The 17,671-nt window shown below is 42.2% G+C and overlaps 1 protein-coding gene across 3 annotated transcripts in view; it reads left to right on the plus strand.

Moving 5' to 3' along the window:
* The window catches only part of LOC143298835 (von Willebrand factor A domain-containing protein 3B-like), a 61,908-nt gene that overhangs the window by 10,131 nt on the left and 34,106 nt on the right, over window positions 1–17,671 (plus strand). For all 3 annotated transcript variants that reach the window (XM_076611831.1, XM_076611833.1, XM_076611832.1), the window contains 8 exons: window positions 1,731–1,967; window positions 4,137–4,228; window positions 6,523–6,773; window positions 6,914–7,073; window positions 10,659–10,727; window positions 12,007–12,113; window positions 12,867–13,105; window positions 15,618–15,811. In XM_076611831.1, coding sequence (XP_076467946.1) covers window positions 1,731–1,967; window positions 4,137–4,228; window positions 6,523–6,773; window positions 6,914–7,073; window positions 10,659–10,727; window positions 12,007–12,113; window positions 12,867–13,105; window positions 15,618–15,811 — 1,349 coding nt within the window. The remainder of the gene's footprint in view (window positions 1–1,730; window positions 1,968–4,136; window positions 4,229–6,522; window positions 6,774–6,913; window positions 7,074–10,658; window positions 10,728–12,006; window positions 12,114–12,866; window positions 13,106–15,617; window positions 15,812–17,671) is intronic.

The following is a 17,671-nucleotide window of genomic DNA, read 5'->3' on the forward strand; positions in this document are numbered from 1 at the left end:
AATTATGGCTTTTGAATTGTTTGTCACACAGGCTACAAATGGAATAACATTTGAATTTTTCAGCTACTTTATATATATTTTTGGGGGGAAGAATAAGAATACATATAGATGAGAAATTTTGTGGATATTATAACATTAGATATTGAATTAATTATTATGTGTTTTTTTGTCTGCTTTTTATGTTGTCCAGCTGTTGCTCAGAATTGTGTTTATGTCAACTGCATGAATGATTGAAATAAACAAGGACCTCAAGAGGATGAAATATAAATGAATGATACAGAGCACTAAAACCTAGCAAATGTTTTCTTTTTTTTAAGGATTAGATTGAGTTGGTCTAAACAGAAGTTTATCACACTTGCAACACCAATAAATACACAAGACTGAGTTTGGAACAATAATGATAATAATAATAATACTAAAGAAGAATATGTGTAGTAAACCTTGCTTCAAGTGAGACCAAGCTATTTTTGATGAAGACCAGGAAGTATGAAGAGTGACGGAGGCAAAAAGGAGGCAGGCCGCTGTGTTGTGCTCCCATTGATTTGGTGCACTGGTTGTTGGGAACACAGTTCTAGCCTCCAGTCCCTCTCAGTCACAGCATTGTTATTCGTCAGCTGCTCTAAGTGCCCACAGGTTCACAGGCAGTCATGCATTCAGAGGTGCACATTGGGTCAGTTTCTCCGAAAGGGGTCAACAATGGAAATAATTGATCGTCTGGAATGGTTGGGAAGTCCATCAATCATAGCTATGTCAGTCTACCCCCCTCCTCTCTCTCTCTCTCTCTCTCTCTCTCTCTCTCTCTGTCTCCTTTGTGTTATTGTTTTGTTTTTGTTTGTTTCCTAGCTGCGTGAGAAACAGCCTCAGTTTGGAGTTGGTTCACAGCGCTCACAGGATCATAGCACTCACAGGATCATTGCACTCACAAGATCATAGCGCTCACAAGCTTTCAATATCACTGTTGGCTTACTATTTTCATTTCATTACAGATTTGCAATATCATGTTCTCTGACGCATTGTGTTAAAGCAAAAGTCTGATAAGTTTTGTTCAGTCTGGAAACTCTGCTGCTTTGCTGTGTCTTGAAGTCATGATTTTGAATGGGGAGTATAAACCAAGCCATATCAGAAAAAGTAAGCTGTGTTTTATTCACTGTTTTATAGGAATACACAGAAAACATAGCACTGCCTTTTGGCACCGTGAATGTCATTGTTTGAAGGAAACTTATTATTTATTGCTGTAATATGTAACATCTAACATACATTTACATCTTTAATGCAGTTGTCCAGCTGGCCAGCCACGTATTCTGATTGTATAACATCTTTGCTGCTTAGAGCAATACATTTCTTATGTCGGAGATTGACACATGACAAGGATATATATTATTTTGATTATTTTTTAAAAAGAACAACAGATGAATCCTGTCACAAAAAAACAACATATGACAATATTCTTATTTGATGTAACTCAACAGAATATGTGTCTGTCTCAGGTTGCTGACTGGTCATTTTCATTTAAGTTTTAACATGATTTCTTGTTCATCTTTTTGAATCTTTTTAACTTCATTTTTCCATGCCATCTTTTCCATTATCTTCTTATCATTATCATTCCCTTCACTCATCCTCTCCTTTTCCAATGCTTTGTTCTCCAGCTGATGTTCCAAGTTCCATGTTGCATTTGATATAATATGAATGGAAGCTTGACGATCAACAAATGTATCTGTGTGGTACTACAGCGGTGAAGTTTGACATCAGCCACAAGAGCGGTCACTCCAACGCCCTGCAGAGTGGCAGGGTGAAGGATGTGGGGGAGGCGGAGGAAATCAACTTGCAGACGTCCCCCCCAAAGGAGTGGGAAGTGGACGTGCGCCCCCAGGTGTCCACACAGAAGTGGCTGCAGCTCTACGGGCTGCGCAAGTACCGCCTCAAGATGGAACAGATCCTGCCCTCCATCGGGTTTAAACTCAGTGACGGTGTGTACTGTAACAAGGGGGCAGTGACTGTGATGTTTGTGTGGATGTGTGTGTGTGTATGTGTTTTTATGTGTGTGAGTGTGTGCTTCTGCATGAGTGTAACCATCTTGTCCACGCTCAGTGATAATGTTAACCAGAGGGGGGAGGGGAGTAATGGTTAGAATGTTTGTGGATGTGCTTGTGTCTATTTCTGGTTTCAATTCAATGATGGTGTGTGGAGTAGGGGGGGAAAGGGTGATGGTTGTGATGTTTGTGTATGCATGTGTGTTCTGTATGTAGGGGTGGGGGCACTGTATGTGTGTGCGTAAGTGCATGTAGTCTGTCTCTGATTGAAGTTCAATGATGGAGTGTAGTGGAAAAATAGGGTGATGGTTGTGATGTTTGTGTGTGTGTGTGTTTTCTCTGTGTGTGTGTGTGTGTGAGTGTCTGTCTCCAGTTGAAGCTCAATGATGATGTGTATAGAAGGGGGAAAATATAGTGATGGCTGTGATGTTTGTATGTGTGTGTGTGATCTGTGTGCGTGTGTGTGTAGGGGTATGTGTGCTCTGTGTGTCTGTGTGTGTGTGTGTGTGTGTGTGTGTGTGTGAGTGCATGTGTCTGTCTCTGGGTGAACCTCAGTGATGGTGTGTAGAGAAGGGGAAAAATAGTGATGGTTGTAATGTTTGTGTGTGTGTTCTGTGTTTGTGTGAGTGTGCATGTGTGGTTGCGTGTGAATGCATGTTTCTGTCTCTGGATGAAGGTCAGTGATGTGTGTACAGTGGGGGAAAATGGGGTGATGATTTTGATGTGTGTGCATGTATACTTGTTCTGTGTGTGTGTGTGTGTGTGTGTGTGTGTGTGTGTGTGATTGGTGTATGTAGGGGTGTGCATGTGTGTTTGTGCATGAGTCTGTCTTTCAGGTGTTCAAGCTCAGTGATAGCATGTACAGTAGGGGAAAACGTTAGGGTGGTGGCTGTGATGTTTGTGTGTGTGTGTGTGTGTGTGTGTGTTGTGTGTGTAATCATAAGTGGAAATAGAAACAGGGAGACACAAAGGCATACCACGAGAGTTACGGCTGTGTAAGGTTTGTGTGTGTGTAGTGTTGGCCCTGTGCGCATTTGTGCTTTCATATCTGTGAGACTGCATTATTTGTTGTATATCACTGTGTGTGTGTGTGTGTGTGTGTTCAATTTTATGCCTTTCCTCTATTAGTGATATAGGGAGGGGGGATGGAGGGGGTGTTTATGAATGTGCATGTGTGTGTGTGTATGTGTTTGCGTGTGTTTGTGCGTGAATGTGTCTATCAGACATTTTAGTGTTTATTTTTGGTTGAATGCAAAATTTTTAATTGATAGTCTCGTATTTGCTTTACACAAGTAGAATATAAATTTACCAAGTGTTTACACCAACATGAAATCATCATTGAGCTTTACTTTTGCTTTACTATATTTTAGATCCATAACCAATTTGTTGCTCACAAAACCAGTCAAGATCAAAACAGCACATTTAACCACTGCCTCAGCTGCTGCATTCATTTGCTGCAGTAAAATTTTAATTATATGGTGAAATCTGAATGGAAAACAGGTTTAGAATTCATTCACATGTTCAATCATGTACGCAGCTTTCAAATCTCAAGAATCTCTCCACTTAAGGTCAGATCATATCATTTGTCATCATAGATAGGGAGTGGCACCTTTGATCAATTAGAAATTCAAATTACTTTTGAAAGTCGACATGGCAGACATATTCTTCCAATCTACACTTTTTTTCTTCTTTTTTTTCTTTTTTCTTTTTGCCTTCGTGCATATGACTGTTGCTAATGAGTTAAGGCTGCTAGTGCACTCTGTTGAAATTGAGCTGATGGATCAGGATGTCAGTCACTATTCTTTGTCAGTTTTGGACTTCTTCTCTTGGGATTATGTAACATTTGTTAAAATCAGTTACACAACTTAAAAGTACATAAAAAGTGGTAACTACGCTTCACATTCATGCAACACCGATATCATTTCATCAAGGTTCAGCAGTCAGGGGCTGAACAGATCTGTTTTGAATACTTCAAGCTAAACATTGTCTGTTTGTGTGCAGACTTTGATCCTCATATTCTTCAGGATTTTTGTTTTAGGATATTTTTTTCAATTTTTAATTCATCAATTTTTAATTCCAGCAAAACATTGTGTGTTTGTGTGTCAGACTTTGACCCTGTCATGAAGCGGCCCATCAGTTCCCGTTACAGTCAGGGCATGTTCCAGCAGATCTTTGGGGCAAACGGCAGAACGTTCAACGTAAGTCGCATGTCTGTTTGTCTCTCGCACATTTTTACTATCATGTTTTACTATGACATTTTGTTGTGCATTTACCAACAATTTAGAATTGCCAGTCTGGAACTCAGTAAGGTTGTAAGATGTGTAAAAAAGCAAAGAAGAAGAAGAATGCAGTATGAATTACACATCACACAAAAACACTGATATGAGTTTGTCCCGCCACTGCGGTTTCCATTACAGAGCCTGACTCTGTGGCAGATCCGTTAGCAGAGATGCCAACTGTTGCGATTGCATCATATTTTGTTGTGTTTGATCGCAGTTTGTTCCAACCTTACACCAGCGTCAAAATTGTTCCAACAGGTTCATTTTTGACTACATAGCATGGTCACATGCTTTCTTTTTGTAACATTACCCAGACGCTCAAGACCTATCGATCACAAGGCCAGGGCAGTCACTGCTAACTTTGGTCTCCCCTCACATGATGATGCTCAGCTAATTGCATGGGTGTATACATTGAAACAGCATTGTGCGGACCAGTCAGCTTAATCATTAGCCTGAACAAGAGAGAACGTGGCTAAATCAAGTCACGTCTCAGTCAAATAGCGTATTTGCTGGTGGATTACAAGATGTAGATAAAATGTACATTTGCTGATGTGGCTCAGAGTCTGAGTGTTGCTACCATATTCAGAATGTTTCTACCAAATTTCCTGCTGTTCCTGCAAACACTTCACAGGGGTTGGCATTATTGCCATCAGTTTGGAGCACAGTGTGTGGTCTTCTACATCAGCTGATTCGGGACAAGAACCACTGAACACCACCTGTGTGATGCAGTCTCCTCTGCTGGGTGGCCTCAGTGCAACACAGGATTGATGACTTCTCATGGACGGGTGGCACTGTGACCGCAACACAACGAACTCAGTCATGGCAAGAGGGGCCACAAATGACAAAGACTTTTCAATGAAGTAAAAGTGACACATGAGAAATGTGTTAAAATGTTGCTTTAAAAATGATGTCAGTGGTGCGAAGGTCTCCTGAAGCATTTTTATGATTGCACTGTTGGACATCTCATGCTGCCTTGTCACCCACAAGCCACTTTTCCTAATATTTTTATGAGGACACCAATGTGTTCTTGACTGATTGATTGAAAAAAATGATACATTTGGACAATAAGTTTATGTTGATTCTGCTTCTCAACAGTTTATCTGCACACATCTTAATGTTCATAAAGGATTTCAGTGCACACATGTGCATCCGTTTTCATTTTCAAGGAAACAGTTCAATGTAATTACCATTTCTGATCCACAAAATTCTCTGGCTCTGAACAGGTTACTGTTCAGAGCCAGAGAATTTTGTGGATGAAGTTTCTATAGCCTTTTATGCATATAAGACAAACACCCTTTTCATGAGTTGTTTATATGCTCCAGTTAGCAAATCATTATTAAGAAGAAAAAGGTCTTCCTCCTGATGAATGCTTCTTTAAATGATATTTTTGTACTACAGATGCATTAAGCTAACTCTTCAGTATCTTTTGATGTTCATTGAACCAAGCTTGGATTAAGGAAAAATCAGAACACATGCAGGATATCAGTGGACGTCTTAGTGGCACTGGTGAAGCACTTGGTATGGTATATCATACAACATTTTTTAGGCACAGAACAGGTTAGGGTGCCATGATGATTGGCCATTTTTTGTTTTGTTTTTCAGTCTCTGATGGTCATAGTTTGTTTTGTTTTTCAACCTCTGATGGTCATTGTTTGTTTTGTTTTTCAGTCTCTGATGGTCATAGTTTGTTTTGTTTTTCAACCTCTGATGGTCATTGTTTGTTTTGTTTTTCAACCTCTGATGGTCATTGTTTGTTTTGTTTTTCAACCTCTGATGGTCATTGTTTGTTTTGTTTTTCAACCTCTGATGGTCATTGTTTGTTTTGTTTTTCAACCTCTGATGGTCATAGTTTGTTTTGTTTTTCAACCTCTGATGGTCATAGTTTGTTTTGTTTTTCAACCTCTGATGGTCATAGTTTGTTTTGTTTTTCAACCTCTGATGGTCATTGTTTGTTTTGTTTTTCAACCTCTGATGGTCATAGTTTGTTTTGTTTTTCAGTCTCTGATGGTCATAGTTTGTTTTGTTTTTCATTCTCAGGTAATGTGTAGCAGTGACAAACTGGTGCAGCTGAAATTTGTTTTTATTTTTCAATTTATGAACTTGTGCAGCTAAAATGTATTGTTTTTCCAGTTTATGAAATTGCGCAACTATAATTTGTTGTTTTTACAATTTACGAACTTGTGCAGCTGCAATTTGTTGTTTTTTAATTTCAGGTGACATGTAGCCGAGACAAACTGGTGCAGCTGAAGAGGAGACTGGAGCAGGCCATGGGACTGTACCGGCGGCGCCTGGAGTGGCTGACGTCGGAGAGCCGGCGCATCTTTGGTGTGGTGGAGGAGAAATCGGTCACCATAGTGATGGACATCCGCAACATGTCTCCTGACCAGTTTGACCAGTACCGCACTGCCCTGCAGAGAGTGCTGAAGGAACAGTTCCAGCATGTCACCAAGTTTAACCTCATCAGGTCAGCCTTCATTGTCGTAACTCATGCTGATTCTTGTTTGTTTGTGTGTTTCTTTGCTTCTTTTTAACCTGAATTTCTGACCACAAAGAGATATAAATTCACTGAGGTTCATTCAAAGGAACATTACTCTGTTTGATCAGGGCGGCAGAGGACATGGCGCTGTACAACCTGGAGTGCATCCCCCTGTCACACGACACCCTGGAGAAGGCATTGCAGTGGATGTGGGCCCTGGATCGCCTGGCTCCCGTCTCCAACACCGCCTGTGCTGAGGCAGTGCTCAGGGCCATGAATGACCCTCATGTGAGTCACAGCATCTTGTGTGGAGTGATGGCCTGGAGGTAACGCGTCCACTTTAGAAGCGAGAGAATCTGAGGGCACTTGTTTGAATCCCACAGTCACCAATATTTTCTCCCCCTCCTCTAGACCTTGAGTGGTGGTCAGGACACTAGTCATGTGAATGAGATCATAAACCGAGGTCCTGTGTGCAGCATGCATTTAGTGCACATAAAAGAACTCACAGCAAGAAAAGGGTTGCCCTTGGCAAAATTCTGTGGAAAAATCCACTTCGGTAGGAAAACAAATAAAATTGCAGGCAGGAAACAATACAAAAAAATGGGTGGTGCACTCAGTGTAACGACACGCTTTCCCTTGGGAGAGCAGCCCAAATTTCACACAGAGAAATTATCTGTTGTGACAAAAAAGAGTAGTACAATGCAATACAATACAATACATAATACAATACATCACTCATTATTGAATCCCAACTTTGACTGGGAAATTCGGTCATTCAGATGAAATGACATACCGAAGTCCCTTGTGTGTGCAGCATGCACTTGACGCACTGAAAAAGAACCCATCGCTACAAAAGTATTGTCATCTGGCAAAATTCTTTAGAAATTCACCCTGATAGGTACACAGATATATATGTGCATGCGCTCAAGGCCTGACTAAGCGTGTCGGGTTATGCTTCTGGTCAGGCAGCTGCCTAGAAGATGTGGTGTAGTGTGTATGGATTTGTCTGAATGCAATGACGTCTCCTCGAGAAAGTAAAACTAAAACATATCGCACATTTCATTTGGTGTCATACTCAGAGACCCAGGCTTTGACTCACAGTCTGGTGAACTGTTCTTCCGTGTGTCACCCCCATTGACTCTTCATAGTTGACGGAGAAGTAGAAGACTGTACTATGTCAAACTGCTGCAGTGTGACAGCGGTGACAGATGCACTAGGAGCCTGTGTTTTAATTCTGGCCAGAAGGGACACAATTCTCTGCCAGTCTAACCTCCCTCAGTGCAGTCTTCTTCTCCCTCAGCTCTGTGAAGTCACTGGGGTGACACACAGAAGAGCAGTTCACCAGACTGTGAATCAAAGCCTGGGTCTCTGCTGAGTATGTCACCAAATGAAATGTGCGATATGTTTCACTTTCACTTTCTTGAGGAGACGTCATTGCATTCAGACAAATCCATATATACTACCGTGAGGTCCATACCAGCACAGCAGCACTCCCTCTTCAGGCTTTATGCTCCCCAGTTTGTCAGCCATAGCGTGTCGAAGCATACAGACTTATCCATGAACTGTAAACATCTGTTGAAAAAGAAAAGATAAAGGGAGGGAAGGGAGAGGGACAGTAAGGTGTTCAATGCCTGACATGTAAGACAGATAGAGGGAGAGGGACAGTAAGGTGTTCAATGCCTGACATGTAAGACAGATAGAGGGAGAGGGACAATAAGGTGTTCAATGCCTCACATGTTAGACAGATAGAGGGAGAGGGACAGTAAGGTGTTCAATGCCTGACATGTAAGACAGATAGAGGGAGAGGGACAGTAAGGTGTTCAATGCCTGACATGTAAGACAGATAGAGGGAGAGGGACAGTAAGGTGTTCAATGCCTGACATGTAAGACAGATAGAGGGAGAGGGACAGTAAGGTGTTCAATGCCTGACATGTAAGACAGATAGAGGGAGAGGGACAGTAAGGTGTTCAATGCCTGACATGTAAGACAGATAGAGGGAGAGGGACAGTAAGGTGTTCAATGCCTGACATGTAAGACAGATAGAGGGAGAGGGACAGTAAGGTGTTCAATGCCTGACATGTAAGACAGATAGAGGGAGAGGGACAGTAAGGTGTTCAATGCCTGACATGTAAGACAGATAGAGGGAGAGGGACAGTAAGGTGTTCAATGCCTGACATGTAAGACAGATAGAGGGAGAGGGACAGTAAGGTGTTCAATGCCTGACATGTAAGACAGATAGAGGGAGAGGGACAGTAAGGTGTTCAATGCCTGACATGTAAGACAGATAGAGGGAGAGGGACAGTAAGGTGTTCAATGCCTGACATGTAAGACAGATAGAGGGAGAGGGACAGTAAGGTGTTCAATGCCTCACATGTTAGACAGATAGAGGGAGAGGGACAGTAAGGTGTTCAATGCCTCACATGTAAGACAGATAGAGGGAGAGGGACAGTAAGGTGTTCAATGCCTGACATGTTAGACAGATAGAGGGAGAGGGACAGTAAGGTGTTCAATGCCTCACATGTTAGACAGATAGAGGGAGAGGGACAGTAAGGTGTTCAATGCCTGACATGTAAGACAGATAGAGGGAGAGGGACAATAAGGTGTTCAATGCCTCACATGTTAGACAGATAGAGGGAGAGGGACAGTAAGGTGTTCAATGCCTGACATGTAAGACAGATAGAGGGAGAGGGACAGTAAGGTGTTCAATGCCTGACATGTAAGACAGATAGAGGGAGAGGGACAATAAGGTGTTCAATGCCTGACATGTAAGACAGATAGAGGGAGAGGGACAGTAAGGTGTTCAATGCCTGACATGTAAGGCAGACAGAGGGAGAGGGACAGTAAGGTGTTCAATGCCTGACATGTAAGACAGATAGAGGGAGAGGGACAGTAAGGTGTTCAATGCCTGACATGTAAGACAGATAGAGGGAGAGGGACAGTAAGGTGTTCAATGCCTGACATGTAAGACAGATAGAGGGAGAGGGCAGTTTCAAGCGGTGAAATGTTTTCAGTAAAAACAAGAGAAATTGTTGGAGGCGGAAAAACATTTTTAATGATTTTCAGGAGTTTAGAAAAAGGTCTAATGCACACATAGTGAAACAAAATGCTTTATTTGCCAACTTTTCAATACATACATTTTATATCTTCATAATTATATTATGAATTAGGCATTCAGCAGTTAATATCATCATTTCATTCTTTTAACTTAATTGTTTGAATATCCATTAAAAAAAAAAAGTATTATTGAGGTGGGGTTTTTTTTCTTGAATTAAAAAATAAGAATAGAATACAATGACTTTCGTTTGTCTTTTACTGCAAAGAGACTTTCTCTGGTGATGTGAAAACAAGTCTGGCACAGTGACAGTCAGCTCCATGCCTGGATTTGGAAATAATTTGAACAGAATGATCATGAAATAAAAAGTTGATGCTAAGTTTGTTGATGACTGTAGTTGTCAAAATATAATCGATATAAAGAAAAATAATGTGTGATTGTGTGTGGCGTGTGCCTATACCTTAACACTAATAACTGCATGTGCCAATGTTGATACTGTGTGTGTGTGTGTGTGTGTGTGTGTGTGTGTGTGTGTGTGCTGGTGAATGCATGACTAGGAAGGTGGGTTGAGTGGAAGGAGAATTGTATGTGAATGATTCACTTGTGATCTCATGTCTTCTAACTTGAGTATTTGGAAACTGATGTGAATGCAGTCTGATCATATGATGAGATCTGGCCATGCTTCAGAGCAGTAAAGAGAGAGAAAGAAGTGAATTTGCCTTCCTGCATCGGTTGTGTGAATGCGAGAGAAGAAAGAGAAAGAACCTGAGCAACACATCACCAACACCACTAAAAATATTTTTGTTTTTTGTTTTTTTCAGACTGAAGCTGTGTATCTCTTCACTGAAGGAACCTCTGTTGACTGCTGTAGAGAACTCCTTCAGGAGAAGGTCAGTGGGTGGACTGATGTGACTGTGGATTTCATTACCAGGTTGTTTCATTTATATTTGTGTAATACCTGGTTCCATTTCATATTGTTTTGGCTTCATCCTGATGACAGGAACCTTCAAAGTTTTTTGTTGTTGTTTTTTTTTGTGTGTGTGAAAACAAAGAAGGTGTAAATTATGTAGCAGAGTCTCAGTATTGTTGGGTTCAATTACTGTGTCATTGCATGGATGCCTGTGGCCCTGCCTGAGGATTGTGAAGGTGACTGGCACATTTACAAACATTATCATACGCCAGCAGTGCAGATTCTCTGGACTGAGGTAAATTGCCTGCCTGGATCTTCATGGAACTGCCAGGAAGCTGTTCTCAGTCATGCTTCACAGTCTTCTTCTTCTGCATTAGTAGGCTGCAGCTCCCATGTTCACCTGTTTGTACAAATGGGCTTTTATGTGTATAACCGTTTTTACCCTGCCATGTAGGCAACCATACTCCGTTTTTAGGGGTGAACATGCTGGGTATGTTCTTGTTTCTATAACCCACCTAATGCTTACATGGATTACAGCATCTTAAACGTGTGTATTTGATCTTCTGTTTGTGTATACACATGAAGGGGGTTCAGGCACTTGCAGGTCTGCACATGCAAATCTTGAAGATTGAAAAAATCTCCAACCTTACTCCACCAGGTGCATCAGAACCACAGATCAAACTCAGGAAATTTTGGTGAGAATCCTGCGCTTTAACCATAATGCCACCACAACCGTCCCAGTAATGTTGAAGATTTCATGCATTTGTGTGGGTGTGTTCATGGATGTCTGTTCAAGGGTTACAGCAACAAGAGAGAAGAAGAAAAGCCTGAATGTGTATGATGGATAGGTAAACAGAATCCACCCTCCAACTACCCTGTTCCCCCCAACTCACCATTCAGCTCCTCTCCTGCCTTCTGAATGATAGCATTTAGATGTGATGATTGATACTTTAACTCATTCAACCCCGCACACGAGCATTCCTTTGGCATAAAAATTTGTCTCATTAAAACGTTTTTTTTATGTTCCTGCATGTGCATAAACTGTAAGGAAAGGGGACTAATTTCTGCAGTATGTCTTGATATGTCTACATGTAATTTGGAGGAAAAAACGGTAAAGTTTCTGTGTTTTTCGGCATCAGTATGGCATGGAGGCTTGCCGAGGCTGTAAACTGCCCAGGGTTGAATGGATTAACAGAATGTCTGCAGTCACCATCATGTGTGACGGGTCATTACACAACATTCCTCTTCCTCCTCCCCAGGTCAGCAGTGCTCAGCGCAAGACGCCAGTGCACGTCGTTTCTTTCAACTGCGACAGTTCCGACACCGTCAAGTTTCTCCGCAACTTCGCCGCCTCCACTGGGGGAAAGTGAGTCAGGCAGCGAATGTAGCTGTACAGGCTGCACAAAGTTTTTATACAAGTCAAGACACATTCTTTGTTATCAAGGTTAATGGATAAGCAAGGTGCATCCACAGGGACGAGATCAAAAGAAGCAAATTGTAAACAAAAGGAAAAATTTGTTGATCATAATGAAAACACAAGTGTCGCTACAATCAGACTCAGTTGTCACCACCGTTCCACCCAAAACAAAACAAAAAAGAAAAATACATGCAAGCAAATGAAAAGAAGTATGCAAACCCCTCAACCTGACTGTATGTTACCTGTGTTAATGTTCAGAGGTTTCAAAAACAATATAATCATGCAGCAAAATGTCTGATATAAGGGTGATGTATATGTGTAATTTGATAATCATGGAATTTCCTGCAGCAGTATGGTAGTTACACTTTCATGTCATAGTTAATGTTTTTCAGATAGGTGATGCCAGACAGTGCACTTACTGTGATTCTCTGGTGAAAAGCTATAGATGTATGCAATAGTTTGTAAACTAAAAAATTCCAAATAAACATTTTTATTGCTTTTAATCTTATGTGTGAGCTGCATTCCTATGTAACCACATATTCAGCACTTTGCAGTATATCTGATGCGCATGAGCAGTGAAACTGCGTATAATTACTTACCACACATAAACAGAGCTGGTGTATTTTCGCTGTGGTTCTCTTACTGTCCACTCCACTTCCATACAGAAGGTTAACAGCATTGCTGTGTGTCACTGTGTGGCAGGTTCCATGTGTATGCAGTGGTGATGGAGCTGGATGCCTATGAAGCTCTCCCCAACGACCCCCTCACCAGTAAAGCCAACATCCTGCTGAAGAGGAAAACGTTTGGTGGCATCCCCCCCGGTGCTGGCGTTCGTGAGGATGTGGTTCTTCTGTTTGAGGAGATGGAGGAGGCCAGGTGCACCTTGCAGCAGATAGAAGCGCTCATCGAACGTGCCCCTGAGCCCAGCCGGGTCCTGGCTGGTCAGTACCTTGTTGGAGTCAGTGTTTGTAGCTTGGGAGAGTCCTGGCTGGTCAGTACCTTGTTGGGGTCAGTGTTTGTAGCTTGGGAGAGTCCTGGCTGGTCAGTACCTTGTTGGAGTCAGTGTTTGTAGCTTGGGAGAGTCCTGACTGGTCAGTACCTTGTTGGAGTCAGTGTTTGTAGCTTGGGACAGTCCTGGCTGGTCAGTACCTTGTTGGAGTCAGTGTTTGTAGCTTGGGAGAGTCCTGGCTGGTCAGTACCTTGTTGGAGTCAGTGTTTGTAGCTTTGGAGAGTCCTGACTGGTCAGTACCTTGTTGGGGTCAGTGTTAGTAGCTTGGGACAGTCCTGACTGGTCAGTACCTTGTTGGAGTCAGTGTTTGTAGCTTGGGACAGTCCTGACTGGTCAGTACCTTGTTGGGTCAGTGTTTGTAGCTTGGGACAGTCCTGACTGGTCAGTACCTTGTTGGAGTCAGTGTTTGTAGCTTGGGAGAGTCCTGGCTGGTCAGTACCTTGTTGGGGTCAGTGTTTGTAGCTTGGGACAGTCCTGGCTGGTCAGTACCTTGTTGGGGTCAGTGTTTGTAGCTTGGGAGAGTCCTGGCTGGTCAGTACCTTGTTGGAGTCAGTGTTTGTAGCTTGGGAGAGTCCTGACTGGTCAGTAACTTGTTGGGGTCAGTGTTTGTAGCTTGGGACAGTCCTGACTGGTCAGTACCTTGTTGGGGTCAGTGTTTGTAGCTTGGGGAAAATACACAGCACTCATTTAGACATGGAAAGCTGCCGGCTGTGGTTATTTGTGATGTTGTTTTTCCTTCATATACACATTCACATTGAATTATTTTATGAAATAAACCTAGTCTATTGATACTCGAAGGATATCATGGTGGCATACTGAAAAAGAACCCATAGCAACAAAAGTGTTGTCCTCTTGAAAAATAATGTAGAAGAAATCTCTACTCTTGATAGGTACACAAATATATATGTATGCACTCAAAGCTTGACAGTGCGCATTCAGTTATGTTGCTAGTCAGGCATCTGCCTAACAGATGTGGTGTAGAGTGTATGGGTTTGTCCAAACGCAGTGATGCAGCTGAGAAACTGAAACTGAAACATGGATATTTGTACTCAAAAGGCAGGACATTTCACTGAGCTATGGAAACACAACAATATTTTGATACCACTTTCACAAAGGGGAGAGAAATTGCTATACATGAAAAATCACATTCCTAAAATTTGAGCGTACTTGAAAGTTGCAAGACTACTGTGTATTTGTCACATAATTTGCATTTCAAACTGCCATTCTTTCTTAGTCAGTGAACTGCATTTAGGATTGATTGTCATTCAGATCCTCAAGATGTTGTTCAGAAAACCACTGTTATCTGTGTTATCCTGTTAAACTGTCAGTGTCATGTATCATGCATGATTTGGCTAAAAGTTCATCAGATCTTTAAGGCATATTTCCATCAAATTGATATCTAAAGGGTCTATGACTTTTCATGAGGAAGGGAAGCAAAACTGGAGCTATTCTAATGCTGCGATGTTTTGAGACCTTTCAATGATTTTTGTGCCTCCTTGTGTGTCACTCTTTGTCTCTGAACCCTGCACTTTCTGCTTTGTCAAATTCCAACACTGAGCTCTTTGAATTCTGGCCTTCAACTCATTCTACTGCAGGTACCAGTTAACTCGTACCATGATTACTTCCCCTGTGGAGCAGGTACAAGTATTTGTGTTCCAACACACTGTTCTAATTTGATATATTCTTGCTTGGTACAGCTGGCTTTCAGAACTGAACAATTTACAAATTCCTGAAGCATGAAAACCAAACTTTGTTTGACTGATTGAATCAACAATTCTCCATCGATTTTAGTGAACCACCCTGTTTTTTCTGCTGTGGTCTCATGTAGTGCTGGTCCAGGGGAGTTGTAACAGGCACGTAGCTGTGGGATAGAATGAGTTAAACCTATCTGTTTCCAAAACCCCACATTCCCTCCCTTTTCCTGTCCATAGTCTCTCCAGCCTTCTGTCTGCATGTATTTATATTCATCCCTTTTTCTTTTCCGAATTATGCATGTGTGTGAAAGATGGTTATGAAAGTACATTGATTTGTTTCTGCACGAGATCTAGTACTATGATATATAAATACATTTGGAGTGCACTGGCTCTTACTCTTAGTGCTGCAGCCTTGGGGGCTAGTTGGCCTTTGGGAACAATCCCATCTCCAACTGTCCTAAAACCCTCTGGGCCAAGAGAGTGGGAATGTAACCTGGGCAAGACACTCTCCACTATAATCAAATTCTAGCCCAGATAGTGTGGACAGCAGTTATTTCCTCTGTTGCTCTGAGGTAATAGTCGAACACAATTGACTATCGTACATTTTTGAGTATTTGACAATTATCCATATATTTTTTATGAGGACATTAAAGTGATTGGATTGATTGATTGATCAGTATTATTATAATGATTGGTCTAATGATTGATCAGTATTATTACTATGATTATTATTGAATTATTGCTGAGCAGATGCAGCCAAGGGAGAGAAGTTGGAGAAGGGGGAGAAGGACGAGCAGTACATGAGCTCCAAGCAGTGGCTGGCCGTGTATGGCCTGGAGGCCCGCAAGCTGAACGTGTACGACATCCTGTCAGGCGTGGCCTTCAAGCACCAGGACGGGGTGGTGGAGATCCTGGAGAGGCCTCCTTCCGACCAGACTGATGCTGTGAGTGCTGTCTGCCCTCTCACTCTCCTGTTGTGTTGTAGCACTCTTTATTGCAACAGACTTCTCAGTGTGAAATCCGTGCTGCTTTCCCCAGGGAGAACACTGTGAGTGCTGTCTGCCCTCTCACTCTTCTTCTGTTGTATTGTGTTGTGTTGTAGTATTCTTTTGTCAGAACACATTTCCCTTTGTGGCAGACCCGGGCTGTTCTCCCCAGGGAGAATGCTTTGAGTGCTGTCTGCCCTGTCACTTTTCTTGTGTGTTGTGTTGTAGTACTCTTTTGTCACAATACACTTCTTTGTGTGAGCTGCTCTTCTCAGGAAGAACGCTGTGAGTGATGTCTGACCTCTGACTTTTGTATTGCTGTGTGTGCTGTCTGCCCTGTCACTCTTCTTCTCTTGTATTGTGTTGTAGTGCTCTTTTGTCACAACAAGGAGGAAGGTGGCAGAATGGTTAAGATGCTCAGCTGCCAAAATAGAGAGTCCTTGAGGGCGTGGGTTCGAATCCTGCTCTTACACTTTCTCCCACATTTGACTGGAAAATGAAACTGATCATCTAGTCATTCGAATGAGACGATAAACCGAGGTCCCGTGTGCAGCATGCACTTGGCTTACTGAAAAAGAACCCATGGCAACGAGAGTGTTGTCCTCAGAGGCAAAATCCTGTAGACGAAATCCACTCTGATAGGTACACAAATATACAAGCATGCACTCAAGGCCTGATTAAGTGTGTTGGGTTATGCTGCTGGTCACTCATCTGCCTGGTAGATGTGGTGTGGCATATAAGGATTTGTCCGAAGGCAGTGACGCCTCCTTCAGAGACTGAAACTGAAACTGTCACACCAGATTTCCTCTGTGTGAAATCCAGGCTACTGTCCCCAGTGAGAGTGCATGGCTACATTGAGAGTGCCACCCCTTTTTCTTCTTTTTTTTTGTTGTATTTTTTCTGCCTGCAATTTTATTTTTCCTATCGAAGTGAACTTTTCTACAGAATTTTGCCAGGGACAACCCTTTTGTTGCCATGAGTTTTTTTTCACATGTGCTAAGTGGATGCTGCACTCAGGACCTGGGTTTATTGTCTAATCCAAATGACTAGCGTCCAGACCACCACTGAAGGTCTAGTTGAGGGAGAGAATACTGGTGACTGTGGGGATCCGAACCAGTGTGTTCAGATTCTCTTTCTCCCTAGGCAGATGTGTTACCACTAGGCCAGCACTCCACACTTGGGTTTCTTTCGGTCAGTTCGGTTCAGTGATTTCGTTTTGTGGAGTTAGGCCAGCACATTTGGCTGCAGCAACCCTAAAAATAACTCTGGCAGCATAGTCAAGGAATGCAAACTACATCCCTTCCCAGGCTAAACAACGCCACCCTTTTTGTCTCCGCCTCCCCGGCTCTGTCCATGCATGCAGTGGCCATATCTGTAACCTCCACCCGGACTGCATGTCTTTGTGTGGAGACCTCTCTGTGCTGTAGCCTGTAGTTGGAAAGAGTAAGATGTTTGAAAGTGCAACCAGTGTTCTCTATAGATGTAATAAATATGCCCTATAACAACAATAACAACAATATGATTATATTCATTTCACATTATTTTTAAGCCACAATTATGCAGTGATCATTTGCAATCAGTTTTAACAGTTAAATCAGGTTGGATAGAAGCATGAGGGATGTCTTTGAGTTTGCCAAATACCAGTAACAAATGCTCTGTTTTGCCTGCAGAACCAGAGTTTTGTAGATGTGCAAGCTGACAACTGAAGCCATAGCTTTCTTCCTCATGCAAACGAATGACCAAAACTCAGTGACCATGAAGCCACTGTTCCTGAAACAGTTGTTTTTCATTCTTTTTTCATTATCGTGGCCAGAAGGT

Source organism: Babylonia areolata, chromosome 24, assembly GCF_041734735.1.
Source record: "Babylonia areolata isolate BAREFJ2019XMU chromosome 24, ASM4173473v1, whole genome shotgun sequence".
Classification (NCBI taxonomy): Eukaryota; Metazoa; Mollusca; class Gastropoda; order Neogastropoda; family Buccinidae; genus Babylonia; species Babylonia areolata.